The 15,161-nt window shown below is 53.7% G+C and overlaps 1 protein-coding gene across 2 annotated transcripts in view; it reads left to right on the top strand.

Annotated features, from left to right (window-relative positions):
* Positions 1-15,161, top strand: part of AXIN1 (axin 1) — a 58,623-nt gene that overhangs the window by 37,098 nt on the left and 6,364 nt on the right. For both annotated transcript variants that reach the window (XM_031447817.2, XM_031447816.2), the window contains exons 3-7: positions 471-611; positions 3,802-3,898; positions 8,987-9,124; positions 12,690-13,219; positions 13,814-13,984. In XM_031447817.2, the coding sequence (XP_031303677.1) occupies positions 471-611; positions 3,802-3,898; positions 8,987-9,124; positions 12,690-13,219; positions 13,814-13,984 (1,077 nt within the window). The remainder of the gene's footprint in view (positions 1-470; positions 612-3,801; positions 3,899-8,986; positions 9,125-12,689; positions 13,220-13,813; positions 13,985-15,161) is intronic.

Raw genomic sequence — 15,161 nt, 5'->3', positions numbered from 1 at the left:
TGTCTATCCTGGGACAGTTCTCAGACTTGTGTGCGAGAGTCCTGGGCAGCTTCAGGACCCTTGTGAAGGGGTCCTGGCTGCTGTGTCATCAGGCTCTTGTGAGAACCCCATGAGGTGGTGGGGAGGGTGGGCTGGCTTTGTGGATCGTGCACGAGTCTGCAGGCTCTGCTCTATGGAAGCAGGAAGAGCAGAACAGCTGTGGCCCGTATGCAGTTTCGTGCATTAAAAACAACCCCAGGTAACGCTGTGTGTCCACTTCCATGTCTGCCTGGACGCAGGAGAGATGTGGAAGATGCTGACCTCTCTGGGAAGAATGGTGGGGCTAGAGGTGGGGTGGAGATGCCTGCCCTTTCTGCTCTCTTTCCTGAATTGTTTGCATTTTTAGTTCAGGTATTAGGATATCAGGTGATTCTGGATTAATTTGAGAGGATGTTGTTTGGCAGCTGCTGACGTGCCGTCCTTGTTCACAGGTATGGATCCTGGCGGGAGCCCATCAACCCCTACTACGTCAACTCTGGCTATGCACTCGCCCCAGCCACCAGCGCCAACGACAGTGAGCAGCAGAGCCTGTCCAGCGATGCTGATAGCCTGTCCCTCACCGACAGCAGCGTGTAAGTACCCCTGCCTGGCAAGAGCAGCCCCTCTGAGTGGCAGCCTGGGCCTGCCCAGCAGGGCTGAGTTTGCAGAGGGTGTCTGGTGGTCCTCCCCCAGCTTGACGTCAGTGCATCTACGGTGCCGGGAGCATCATTAAAACCCCTAATGTAAACCAGAACCGACTTCCGCGTTAGTTGCTCCTCTCCGAGGCTGAGGCTGCTGGAACTTTTGGAAGGGGAAAGCCAAGGAGTGAGGTAGAGACAGGTTTCAGCGCTGCTGGGGACGGAGCCTTGGGCTCTAGGTCTCTCTGGTATTCGTGTCTGGGGTGCACATCCAGGGTAGGCCCGGGTGGTGATACCGTGCTGTCCCCGAGGGCTGCACAGCTGTGCAGGGCATCTCCAGCCCATCCTGCTCTGTGCTCACCCCCTCTTAATGTAGAATGCATGTCGTCCACTCACTGTGGCTCTGTGCCAGCCCCTTTGCCCGATGGCTCAGGGGCAGCCGCAAGGCTGCACGTCCAGGAGGTCTCAGGGGCCTCATGAGCAATATTGTGCCTCTACATCCCTCAATGGTGACAGTGAACTTCGTCTATCACTGTCCTCTCCAGGGAAGCCCTCCTTCTGGGAAGGGCTTGTTTTTGACACCTTCTTTGGCAAGTGGCTTTTGGGACCCCAGCAAGTGTCAGAAGTTTGATGGTGTCAGACATGCCCTTGTCACATCAGGGTGTTGCCTGTCTGCCTGCTGGGTCACATGGGGCCCTAACTTAGCCTCCCATGGGTGTCAGACTTGCCTCACTTTTGGTCGTAGCTGTTTGCTGTCTGAGCACTACTAAGGGGAAGGTTCTGGCTTGGCCCAGGCCCAGGGCCAGGGGGGGCAGCCTTTGGCTGTGAAGTGAGCAGGTTTGAGCCCATGTCTGCATCCACAGGTGTCTTATCCCTGCAAGAGCATGTGGGGTTGTGGCCCCAAAAGCTGTCAGTGGATCACAGGGACTTTGTCCCTTCTGGGTGTAGAGTCTGGAGGTCGGACAGCTTTATGTGAGGAGAATGCTGTTGATCCTGCCTTTGTAGGTGAGCATGCGTTCCCGTGTTGGGACCTGCTCTGTGTGCTGTCTTCCCAGTTCGTGCCTTGCACTGCCTGTGTTTTTAAAAAGGGGCGTGCTTCCTGCCCTGCGCCCTCTAGTGAACAGGACAGGTTGTCACGTGCTGTCTCAGAGCAGACTTAGGCGGCCCCACATCATGCGTCTGGGACGGTTTCTCTCTCCCCTTTGGTGACCACGTGGTGTGGACATCATCCTGTCAGGTTGAGCCCGTGTGTGATTTTCACATTCATCATTACATCCTCCTTTAGTTTGAATCTTTAATATAAAATGTTTTTAACAATTTCTTATTGGAAATCACTGGGGGTTTGTAACAGCATCTGCCATGAATATAAAGTTTGTATAAAAGAGTAACAGTGAGCTGCAGCCCCTCAGACCTCCAGGAGCAGCTGACAACATAAGATCTGTTTTCTCCTTCCCCGAGACTCTGTTACTACAATGAAAATTAATCTCTTCATTTTCTCCAGGAAAAGGACATATGTTTGCTAAAGGGAAGATCTAAAATTAAAAAATAATTTTCCCTGATATTCTGTTTATCTTGATTTACACTGAGACTCAGAAATACAGGAATAGGTAAGAATTTGGAATGTAAACTTGTGACAGACACTTGAATGTACATGAGGCAATAAATAGGATGGTGTATTTCATCTAAATTATTTTTGTTGGGGGCTTCTGCACTCAATAGCTCATCCATGTGGTGAAATGCTTCCCAGTCCACTGACTTGGGACGTGGATGTCTGAGGCCAGTGCCTGATCCTCAGAGATGTGTGGATTCAGGTGCCCAGAGTATATGAGAAACAGACAAGGGTGGTGGCTCAGGACACCTGAACAAACCCTAGGGCGTGTAAGGGCATTCAGATGCACTTGACTCTCTTGTATCTTGATGACTATCCCCTTGAGCACTCTGTCCCCCACTGGATCGCTGAGCCAGCTGCACTGTGGCTCCTAAGCGGTGCTCTGACGGCCAGGGACACCGGGGCACCATCACAGTCTCTCTCTGCCCTGCTCTGAACCAAAGAACCAAAATGCACCCTTTCCACCCAGGCTGCACTCCGGGGTGTGATTTTAAGAGAGAATGTTGCAGCCCTGCCTGCCAACGAAGCCACTGAGCTGTGGGTGTGCATCTGCCCAGGATGTAGACCAGGACACACTGAGCACTGTGCTTGGGGCACTGAGGGGCTTAGTGGTGGCTTCACTAGGCTGTCCAGCAGTCAGTGCAATGAGACCAGAATTGCCATGGCTGTGTGTTCGCATCCTGCTGTCCAGTAAGAACACCACTGCTCTGCCAGGACCTTCCCTGAGGGCAGTGCTCGAGAAGAAGGTGAGGGGTCAGGAGGAATCACTGGCACAAATGTTCACTATACCCATCAGAAAACTGGGAGGTTGGGGTCTTTGGAGCAGAGGATTGGAAGAGCCGTCTTTTCCAGCTCTCGGAGAAGGCAGCTTACTGCAGGATCCTTCAGGGACATGAAAGCAGGGATCCAGAGAAGGCTCCTGTTGACTGCTGTGCTCCCCAGAGTAGCTTTAAATAGCGGGAGAGTGCTGCAGAGCTTTTAGGGATGGCGTATTTACAGTGTGTCACCCATTAGATCTGGCCTGTCTCATGAATGAGTGCTTTAGTAATGTTAAAGGCAGTACAGAATTTGATTTATATGTTTATCATAATTTTCAAAAGGGTTTATAACTAAAACTTACATCAAGAAAACTAATTTGAGCATCCCTCAGAGAGATTACACTGCTTTACTAATTACCCTGGAAGAAAGCAGAGTATAGGAACCTTGGAAATCTTTTCCAACATCATCGAGATTGTCTTGACCGCCCATTTTGCAGCCCTCAAATGTTTCCAGCCCATTTAGAGCACTCTTTCTGGGTAGGCACACCATATCCTGCCCAGGCAACAAAGCAGGGGGCAGCAGGTGTTTTTTGTAAAGGACCCTGTACCATCTCTGTCACATGTTCTTCCTCCACTTTAGAAATGTGAAAGTTGTTCTTAGCTGTCAGGCCTCAGAAAAGTCAGCTGCACCAGCCCTGCTCTGAGATGATAAAGAGCTCAGCTGAGCTTTGCTGAGCCGTTCTACTTGTGCTCACACTGGACTGTTTCTTCCCGACAGGGATGGAATCCCACCATACAGGATCCGCAAGCAGCACCGCCGGGAGATGCAGGAGAGCGTCCAGGTCAACGGGCGGGTGCCTCTACCTCACATTCCTGTAAGTTCTGCCGCCACAGCCTTCACTCTCCCTGCCTCCAAGCTGGGGCTCACCTGCCTCTCGGGCCCCTTTCCACCCATTCTGTGCACTGTTACTGGGCCGCCTGTGGCGCTGACCTGGCTTCCTGTGAGCTCGGCTCAGGTGCAGGCGTGGCGTGTGGTCCAGGCCTTCATGCCCTGTGGCGGATGGGCCTGCGCCCGCGCAGTTGGTTAGAAAGGCTGGGACTGCCCTCCACGCAGTCCTTCCCGTTGTGTGAAGTGAGGTGCTTCTCCCTGAGGTGGGAGAGTGGCTCTGAGCCTCTGCTGCCAGCTTGATGCCCAGGCCTGGCCAGACTGTGTCGGCTGGTGGCTCTGTTGGAAAGCCTGGCAGTGCCTCTCGGAGCCTTGCTCCTGAGTCTCCGAGCACTGCTTTGTGCAGAATGAAACCAGGCGTCAGCCTCCTTCAGAGCTGTCTCTGCTTCACCTCCTGGATAAAAATAGTGAGATGACAGTAGTTCTCCTGATTATGGGCCGGGGCGGAGGGAGGCTTCACAGAGCCCAGCTCAGGGCGGGGCCAGCAAGGAGCCCCTTTGCTGACGGAGGGAATGATGAGCTGCCTCATTTGGACATGTTGACTCTGAGCGGGGAATACCTTGGAGGGAAGATGAGGAAAGCTTACATAGGTCTAGCTCTGCCAGTACCTGCCACGCCCAAGGGGACTCATGTCTCCCTGGTGGTTTCCGTGCAGGGAGAGTGGGTGTTTCCTCAGGGTCGTTGTACACACCCACCCTGCATCCAGATTCCTTAGTCTTTTCGATTCTCTACAGATACTTTTTTTTTTTCATGTTTGAAGTATAGTTGATTGACAATGTTGTGTTGGTTTCTGGTGTACAGCAAAGTGAGTCAGTTATACATGTATTTTTTTTCATATTCTTTCTTTTTATAGATTATTATAAGGTATTGAATACAGTTCCCTGTGCTATCCAGTAAGACCTCGTTATTTATTTCATATAGTGTATATATGGTAGTTTGTCTACAGATACTTTGATTTCCAAATAAGAGAAAAGTGATTATTCATGGTTAAGAGGAGTGGATGTTGGTTCGTTCTTACTTCCTAGAAGAGCATTTTGTCATCTCCCAGCCAGCCCTCGGCACTAATGTGCTTGAACCAGGCACTGATGGTGTCTGCTTAGGGAAGACTGGAAGACACTGTGAGTAGTGTGTGTTTACGTGTGTGTGTGCACATATGTGTGAGCACAGGCATGTGCCTGCTTGCCTGCAGGTGGCCCCCTGGGGAGAACCCAAGCCTGGCTTGTGGCCACATGCATCTTCTCTGCTCTTCTCAGGGGACCAGGGCTGGGCAGGGGGCGCAGAAGAGGTACCTGAAAGTAAGGGCATGAGGGGACACAGGAGCTGCTCGAGGGGCCCCTGCTGGCTGAGACCCAGATGGCTGGAGCAGTGGAGTGAGTGCTAGAGAGTGGCACTTATGGGCCAATGCTGACGTAGCAAAGGAGTTGAGAGTTTGGTGAGAGCAGGGTGTCTCCATCATCCCCGATTGCCTCTCACAAAGTATTTACTCCCAGTGGAGAAAAGTGAGTTTGCGGGAGGACCTGCCAGGCCCTCCTGAGTCAGTGACAGGACAGACCGGTGCTGCATCTGCAAGGACACAGCCTGAATTGAGAGCTGTTTTGCCCAAGAACTGGCCTCTAATTTTCAAAGGTCAGGGGTCTTGAAAGTCAAGGAAACACTAAGGCTTGTTCCACATGGAGGAGGCCTGAGCACCAGCCCGGCTGAGGGGGACACCCAGGGTCCGGACGTGCTTGTGTCAGGATGTCCTCTTTGTAGGAAACCCACCAGCGAGTCCAGGGGGCAGGACCCCAGGCAGCTTCCTGTCAAAGATTCAGAAACAACGTTCTTTGTGTTGGTCTTGCAGTTTGTCTGCAAGTTTGAAATTTTTTTCAGAATAAGGACTTTTTTATTTGAAAAATTAAACAATATTAGATGAAACCTAAAAAGAAAATTGATGAGCTGGAACAGAGCCGGGGAGAGTCTTCTCAGAACACGGCGCAGAGAGAATAAGGGAGGGACCAGAGCCAAAGGTGTCACTGGGAGAAGCTTCCAGAAGTGAGAAAAGTCTCCCCCACAGGTTCTGGATGGTCAGGGCTAACTCAGCAGGGAGGTGGAGTGCAGAGAGGCCCTTCAGGCTTCCTGCCAGGTGGCTCAGGGTCTGTGTGTGGGCACTTAGACCGAACCCAACCTGAGTGGGGGTCCTGCATCCCTCGGAGGATCTGTGTCTCCCAGCCCCATGCTTTGAGCACAGGCTCGAGGAAACGGACATGCTGAGTGGATGGTGAGCATGAGGAGAAATGCATCGCCAGCTGACTTGTAGCCTGGGGGCTTCTTCTGGAGCCCCAGTGCTGCAGGCGGCTGCAGGGACTCGGAGAGGGCAAGTCACAGGGAGGAGCTCTGCCCCGATGCCATCGTTTGGGAGCACTGGATGGTGGCTCATGCTCAGCCTGGCCATGTAGTTGGGGCAGAAGGTGCAGTGTGAAGTTCAAGGTGAAGAGACTCCACCCTTCGTCCGTCATGACTCAGGTGGACTCCTCCAACTTAAAGGACGAGAACGCTGCTTCCCTTCTCTGCTCACCAGGGTCGTGTCTTCTGTGGCTTGTGCCCCAGGAGCCCTACACATTTCTTTATCAGACCTGACACCAGGTGGTGGAGGCAGGTCCAGTGAGCCGGGGCGCAGTTGGGCAGACCAGCTGTGTGGGCTTCTCTGCTATTGCAGATCATTTTTTGGGAAATGGCATTTCTCGGGCAGTCTGCTGCATTCTGCAGTCCTCTCTGGGAGACTCCAGGGGTTTTGGGGGCCGGTGGGGGGAATGTGTACAGGTGACAGAGGTGCCAGCATGTGGAGCCAGTGGCCTCCAGTCACAAAATATCCAGTCCTGAAATCATTAAAGCTGAGAGAGGGTCCTCTTCTTTTCCTTTTTGGCCTTTTTAATTCTTCAGAAGTTTCACGTTTTTATTTACTTGAATTTTTTTCCTTTGCGTGTTTTTTTTTTATTTCTTCAAAGCTGGAAAGGTTACCATTCTTCCATAAATTTGATAATTATTGTAACTTCTGACCGCTTTCCTGTTTTTGGAATCGCATCTGTGCAGCCTAGAGGCTGTTTTCCAGAATGGACTCACTCAGCGGGTGTGTGTCCGGCTGCAGGGTCGAGCCGTCCTGCGTGCCCTCTCACCATGTGGCCTGGCCTCCTCGAGAGCTCTCCCTTCTGCTCTTGCTTGGCCAGAACCATGAGCTCTCGCCATCTGGACACCCTGCTGTCAGCTCAGCCCCGTTGCTCTCTGCTCCAGCTCTCTTGGCCTCCAGGCCTCTCTGGCTGGCCAGCTTGCTGGGACAGGGCTGGCCTCAGGTCCTCTGCTATCCAGACGCCTGGCCCATGAAGACTCCTTCCAGGGTCTCGACCTCTTGGCCATCCCACTGCCCAGTCCTCCAGGACCATCTAGAAGCACTGGACACCCTCACTGCCCCTCCTTAGGTCTGGCCTCCTTGGCTCTAGGACAACCCCCTGCCTGGCCTTCTGCACCAACTTTTTCCACCTCTCAAGTGTTGGCCTCTGCTCGCGCTCAGCCCCTTCCCTCTCCAGGCCCCTCTCAGATTTTTGTGGCCACCTCTGAGTCCGTCATGATCAGCATCAGCCCCACCCATTTGTCTCTGAGCCCCTCAGGTAACGTTCTTACCTAAACCTACACGTTTCTGAGGAATCAGGGACTCTTCTTACTCCTGTTTTCTAGATGAGAAGTGGGTGTGCAGAGTCAGGACCACATCCAGAGCCCACTGACGGGAGGGTTTCCATCCCCATCCTGTGCCTTCCCACCTGGTCTTTATGTCTGAAGGCCAGGGTTCCTGATAGCCAGTCGCCCCCCAGAGGTCTGAGACGTCCTGCATGCCATCCTGTCCCCAGGCCCTTCTAGACCCACCCTCTCTTGGGCCTCCCCTCCCTACACCAGCGTCCTCCTCATGGCAGCACCCCTGCTGCTCCTATCCCCCTTCACTTAGTCCTTGGTGGCTTAGGTTTTTTGAACACATTTTGCTCTAAAGAACATTATTAGGATAGCTGATGAAGTTGAAATAAGGTTTCTGATAACAGTACTGTAACAAGATTGTCCTATGGTTAGGTACAAGAATGTTCTTGGTCTTTGTTAAAGATACTCAGTGTTCAGGTGTTAACAGGCATCATGTGTGCAGCATGTTCTCTGCTGGCTCAGGAGCAGTACAATGACTGCGGGAGAACTGACAGTGTTGCCAATGATGGCAGGTGGGGTCTAGGCGAAATTTGCATAGGAGTCCTTTGTGCTCCTCCTGTTTTTAATTTGAAATTATTTCAAACAAAGCTATATCCCCCAAGAAAAGTTACAAAAGTTTTGCCATACAATACATGGTAGAATTACCATTCTCTGAAAAGGAGAGCCCTCTATAGTCCCACCTCTCCTCTGACTTTGCCTGTGCCTGAATTTTGTGTCCCTCTTCCAGAGCCTGGTCAGCATACACCTGCATGTCAGGGCTGCTGCCCCCTTGTTTGTAGGACAGGCTCTGCAGGGAGCTGCCAGTCCTTCAGGCCAGAGGGCTTGTCCTCCTCCTCAGTGGTCTTCGTTGCTCTCCCTGCCCAGATGCCTCTGCCTCAGGCCCCGGGCCTCCCTGGGTCCTGGCCTGGCCAATCACATGAGAAGTGCTTCTCCAGGATAGTCTGGAGGCCCTGAGTCTAGGACACATCTGGGCTCAGGGCACCAGAGTGGCCTGCTGGACACTGCCTCGTGGCCTCTGCCTCAGAGACTGAGCTCCTGCCCTGCTCAGTGTCTGGACCCGTGGTGTCCACTGTGTTCCCACTGCTGGGTCAGTGCTGGGTGAAGGGACAGTGTACTGACAAGAAAGGAGGCAGGGAGGAAGTTGATTCCCAGGTGGAAGGGGAAAAGTAAACACTCGCTCTGAGTAAAATTCAGATGCCACATGTTCTCTGCTCACCCACAGCGGGGCCGGGGTGGGGCTGCCTTGGCTGGGGTGCAGGTCCACACTGCGTGGGCTGACCAACCGTGTCCCTTGCAGCGCACTTACCGAATGCCAAAGGAAGTCCGTGTGGAGCCCCACAAGTTCGCCGCGGAGCTCATCCACCGCCTAGAGGCCATCCAGCGGACGCGGGAGGCCGAGGAGAAGCTGGAGGAGCGGCTAAAGCGTGTGCGGATGGTGAGTGGGTCCCGGCGGGAGGCCAGGCCAGGTCTCTGAGTTGGGTCATTACACTTGGTTAAGTTTAGGGCCCCTTGGACCCTAAGGTGCTCCCTTCAGGTCTCCTGAGCACCGCCTACCCCGCTGGATTGCACACTGACTCCCGACACCTCTGACCCCCTCTCAGGGGCTAATCAGGGCCTGCTCTCCTGTGACGCCCGCCCCCACGCCCAGGCCTGGCCTGTACTCCTGGCTCACTGTGTGCCGGCACTCCCTCCGCCAAGCTTGTCCGGCAGTGTCCCATGTGCCCCCTTAGCATGTGGAGCTGAGATGCCCCTCACATGCACTGCCAGTTCTGGGTGGTGGTAGCTAAGTGGAGCGTTCATGTGTCAGGAAGGGCCAGAGGCTCCCGCTTGTCACCTCTGAGGGCAGGATGGCTTTTCAGTCTGGGCACAGGCTCTGTTCAATGAAACATTGGATGCTAAGAAGTTTCATAATATTTGTAATTTATGTGCTTTAATACTTTTTTGCCCATAATTGCCAGAAGATTCTTGCTTTTGTTGCCCTGGGTGTCATCTTATAAGATGTGCTTCACACGTTGGGGACGCTGTCTGAGTTGCTGGTGACAAATGTCCCTTGCAGTGCCCGGTCCTTCCTGGACTCCGTGGGCCTTGGTGTCACTGGCACACAGGCCTTTGATTTTTCTTTAGATCAGGGATCCATTCTCTTCTCGATAGGTTTGTCCTACAACTGAAACTCAAAAATGTGATGTTTTTTGAAGGAATTATTTCCCCACCTGATCATCTGATGTTCCTGTTTAAAATACAGAACCTGAGCCCCACTCAGACCCTGTCAGCACCCTTGAGAGGACCCTGCTGTTCCAAATTACATGTCCTTTAGGTGGGCTGGGGGCACCTGAAGTCTGAGGCCCTGCCATAGGGTGGGCGTGGGGCATAGTGGGTGGTCACACCTGGCGGTCTCCTTTCCTGCTGCCTGTGCCCCACAGCAGCTGTCCTGGGCTCCACATCTCCTGGATGTCACTCTGAGCCCTGAAACAAGGGGCCTGGTTCCCCTCTTCTTCCCCCTACTTGGAGACAACAGGCAGATTTCAAATAGCGTGTCAGACCTGGGATTCATAGCAGATACGAGATAGGTAGGTGTGGTCATACAGACCTGAAAGTGAGGTCGCAGCCTGGTGGCAGTGCGTGCTGGGAAGTGACCTGCATGAAAGTCTCACGTGCTCGTGTGCACATACGTCCCCTCTCCCTCCCTCCCTCATGGCCACCAAGTGACCCTCCTGTGGGCAGTGAAGGTGCAGCTTGAGGGCTTCGCCTGAGCTGTCCAGCTGTCCTCTCCACCGTCCCCGTGATTCAGTGATCTCCCCGAGATCACCCGACAGAAACCCACCACGTTGGGTTCCACTGACTTCGTCTCACTATTTGGGGGAGGGAGTGGCTGCGGGCGCTGGCTGTGTGCTTGCCGAGGAGCTCTTATCTGGGGTCCATCGGAGGCCTACTGAGTTAGAAGCATAGTTTACCATCCTAATGGCCTTCTCTGAAAAAGCAAATCAAAACAGTTTCCATGAAATACAGGGAGCCTTGGTGGGAGCTCAGTCCCAGGTCATGTGTGTTGAGGCCGATCTTTACTTGCCCAGTAGCGTTTCCACAGACACTGCCTCTCTGAGCAAGGTTGCCCTGAGCACATCGCTGTTAACAACTCTTATGAAATAGCGTGTGCACCCTTTTGTAAAAGAAGTTTAAGAAAGTGCGAATTCACCACCTTTTCACTACAGAATTGAGCTATTGGAATCATTCCATCAAGTGTTTAGTCTTGGCTCAGGGGCTGTGTGTACTTACGGTCCTGGCGGGTCAGCGTTGTGGGTGGGATGTTTTACAGCGGCTAAGACTGTAGGTGTTGTGTGTGCTCTTCTGACATCTGAGTCTTAGACTTTCTCTCCGTGGCATCCCCGGCAGGTGCACTACAGCTGTGCCTGGAGCCCACAAGCTCTCAGGAGAGGGGCTGGACCCAACTGTGTTCTCTGACTTAACAGAAAGTGTTCACACGAATAGCCCCTTGCGTTTCTCTAGTGTCGATTCAGGAACTCATTGGCGGGCACAGGGCCTCAAGCTCAGGTGGGCTGCCACATGCAGTGGCCTCTGATCATGAGAGCCTGGCCTCAGGCCCACGGCTGCCCCAGCTGGTCTGTTCCCATGGGCGTCCCTCAGTCCCCAGGGTGTGGCAGTATGCCAAGCACCTGGCAGTGCAGTCTCAAGTCTGTTACTAGGTGTGATTTCATAAGCTGTATGAGTCATGCTATACATTATAAGTGATAGTCCTTTCTGAAGAGAAATAGCTACAGATTTTTTAATTACAATTTTTTTGAATATGGATTTTTTAATGACTTACCTTCATTGTAAAATTGGGAAAATAAAGACAAGAGAAAATGAAAACTAATAGCTGAACAGTTACATAAATCTATTACATTTTAAAACCCTAAAATGGAATTTCTTCACATGCAGAGCTATTAAGAAAATAGATCCCCAGGAGTCTGGAGGTTCCCTCTTGCTTACTGCTGCCTTAGGGATAAATAGCATCAACACTCCGGTGCCCCTGGGAGGACTTGGCATAAAGTCTCCCGGAGTCCCCAGCCCCTCATCCCAAAAGCACAAGGGTCAAGGTGGGGACACAGGATGGGATGTGGGAACCTAGGGGCCTGAGTCTCTGTGGGGCAGCTCTGAGCAGTGCCCACAGGGTGAGTGTCCCTTCCATCCATCCTTTCCTCCTCCTCTGTCCTTTTTGGTGCCATTTTCCACCCTGAGGTGCAGCTCCCACAGCTGCCTGCTTGTCCACATGACATTTAGGTGCTTGTGCACCAGTGAGAAATTCTGTGGTCACTTTGGAGATTTATTGATGTTAAAGTGCAGGATAGCTTGGTTGCCCGCTGTTCTCAGTTATGACCACGTTACTCAACATTCTAGTTTGGAGAACTCAAGAAGACAAGAAAATTAATGTGAGATGTATTTTTTGGAATTAAAAGTGATCAAATGTTTATGTTTACACATAGGGTTATGGAAACTCTTAGAGTGTCAAAAGGAATTCAACTAGTTTGATGTGAGAATTTATTAAGACACATATAGCAAGGTAAGCAAACACCGAGAGCTCTTCTGTACAAGGGCAACGTTCCTTTTGAAAATATAATTGAAAATAGAAGATCGATGAATAGGAAAGCTCAACTGAAAAAACACAGAATTGTCATTGAGACATAGAAGGAAAGGGAACCAGTGCCAGGCTTCCTGGAGGTCTGTGCCTGTGCCTCTCACATCCTGTGTCCTCATCTGTCTGTGCTGCCTGGCCAGGGCCCAGCAGTGCCGCTTGGGACTCCACAGGGACAGAAGAGGCTCTAGGAGTCGTCTTGTCTGGGCGGCCCCTCCAGCCCGTTGTTGGGTCCTGCCTCATCCTGGGCTCTGGGCTTCTGGCCCTCAGGACAGCGCAACCAGGCTTCTTTGTCTGTTGTTTGCCTCCTCAAGCACGGGGTGTCTGTGGTGCAGCCAGTGCTAAGAGGTGATGGATGGCCTTTTCCCTACAGGAGGAGGAAGGCGAGGATGGCGACATGTCCTCTGGTCCCCCAGGGGCCAGTCATAAGTTGCCTTCAGCAGCAGCCTGGCACCACTTCCCGCCCCGCTACGCGGACGTGGGCTGCGTGGGGCTGCGGGACGCACACGAGGAGAACCCCGAGAGCATCCTGGATGAGCATGTGCAGCGAGTCATGAGGACGCCCGGCTGCCAGTCACCAGGGCCCGGCCACCGCTCCCCAGACAGTGCACATATGCCCAAGATGGCGGGGGTGCTGGGGGCCGCAGGGCCCGGGCATGGGAAGCACGGGCCCAAGTTGGGGGCAAAGCTGGACTCAGCTGGCCTGCACCTCCACAGACACAGCCACCACCATGGCCACCACAGTGCAGCCAGGCCCAAGGAGCCAGCCGAGGCTGAGGCCTCCCGCCGGGTCCAGAGCAGCTTCGCGTGGGGTCCAGAGCTACACGGCCACGTGGCCAAGCCCCGCGGCCATCTGGAGAACTTGGGCTCCGCGCCCAACGCCAGCGACAATCTGGCCTACAGGTGAGTGTTTGCAGCAGCCCGCACTCTGAGACTGATGGGATTGCGGTTCCTTCATCCTATGTCTGTGTCAGTAAAAGCTGCACCTGTCTCCCAGGAGGAGGGGTTCAAAGTGAGAGACTGTGTCTTCTGTGGACTCTGTTTAGTGACCTTTAAAGGTCATTAAACCGAAGTCACCACAGAGACTGCAGGCATGTGTACCTGGGTGTGCTGGCCACTGAGGCTCCAGCCCTGAAATGTGGTTAGATCAGATGCGCCTGTTTCAAAGAGAGGTGTCTGGGTGAGGAGGAGGGACCGGGCCCTGGATGCCAGCACTGGGCGGGTGGCCTGGGCCAGGAGGGCAAAGGACCGTGCTACAGCCTGGCCCTTGGCTCCAGCCCTCCCAGCCCATGCTGGACACCTGCCTTCCCTTCCTGCCATAGAGTTAGCCCGAAACACCCTGTCAGCCCTGCAGGGCTGGGGCAGAGGCCGTGAGAATGCGTCAATTGGTCAAGGCTTCCAAGTTCGAGGTGGGGTCCCTCCCGGGCTGTCCTCCCTGAGCCATACGGGTCAGAGGTCAGCTGGAGTCAACAGGTATCCTGGGTCTTGCTCTTACAGTGGAAAGGTGGCCACAACCTCTAAAAGAAATGCTAAGAAGGCCGAGTCAGGGAAGAACACCAACGTGGAGGCACCAGGCCCCTCAGAAGATGCGGAGAAGAACCAGAAGATCATGCAGTGGATCATCGAGGGCGAGAAGGAGATCATCCGGCACCGGAAGGCCGGCCATGGGTGAGAGGCAGCAGGACTCAGGTCCCTGACCTGGGCATGGGCACCAGAGTGTGGAGCCGACACGCCAGCCTCTAGAGCTGCTCTGAGCAGCTGGTCTTACTGCAGACCCTGTGCTACGGAAACAAGAGTTCTGTGGAATCAGGTCCAGTCTGTGGCAGCGTAAGGTCAATGCTGTGGGTCCTGTGGTGGGGTTGGGGGTTACTGACGAGCTTCAGTGTCCCAGGCAGGAGCATCCACTGGTAAGATCAGCCTAAAGTCACTGCAGCTCACCTGCCAAGGAGGGACCTGCTGTTACGTGGCTGCCCTCCCGTAAGAAAGAGCTGAGGCAGAGCCCACAGGAGAGGCCTTCCAGGTCTGATCTCGTCCCCCAGCTGACCAAGGAGCAGTTCTCATCAATCTCTGTCCCTCTGCTCTGTGTTATCAGTCTCGGTGTCATCCCATTAACCCATTGTGGTGGGGACAGGGCTGAGCAGGGGCCTGGGGCTGGTGGGGTCTGCATGTCTGTGGGAGGGTCACCCTTCCTTCCTCAGGCAGACCTCCCAGACCCTCACCTGGCCACGAGTGGGGAGGTTTGAGTGGTGTGTGAGAGGCAGGTGATTACCTGCCTACCCATTCTGAGTCTTGTCTCCACATGACCTTGGAACAAGCCCCTGCCCGGGTCCAGACCCTCTGCAGTCACCGAGCCTGTCTTGGGGGCAGCCTCTCTGGGAGCCCCTCTCCTGCTCTGGTTGGAGTAAGGGTGGATTCTTGGCTTCTCCAGATTTCTCTCTTTTGCGATTTTCATGAGGAGTGGCTCTGTCCTTGGCCACTCGCCCGATCCCAAATGGAGAGTTTCTATGGATAGAGTAAGAGTCTGGAAATGGTCTCCTAGGCTTGGGAGACCTTGGTTCCTGCCATCAGGATGGGCTAGGGGCTGTGTTAAGTGCCAGTGCTCCAGGATCTCCCCCAGGCTCTCCTCATGCCCTGTGGGCGCAGGGAGTGAGGGGTGGGGGATGGGGTGGGGCCTCCCTGTGGCCAGCCTTATAGGACTTTCCAGGAGGACTCTACCTCTCCCTGAGATACATTCCCTTGGGCAGTTCTGACATCACAAGGACGCTGGGTCAGCCCACTCCCCTGGGGCCTCTTCTTGGAATTCCCTTATTTCTGTCCTGATGCTCAGCCCCTCTTTCTGAGGCCT

Source organism: Camelus dromedarius, chromosome 24 (genome assembly GCF_036321535.1).
Source record: "Camelus dromedarius isolate mCamDro1 chromosome 24, mCamDro1.pat, whole genome shotgun sequence".
NCBI classification, from domain to species: Eukaryota; Metazoa; Chordata; class Mammalia; order Artiodactyla; family Camelidae; genus Camelus; species Camelus dromedarius.
The sequence above is the reverse complement of the archived record's forward strand: the minus strand, read 5'-3'. Positions and strand labels throughout refer to the sequence as shown.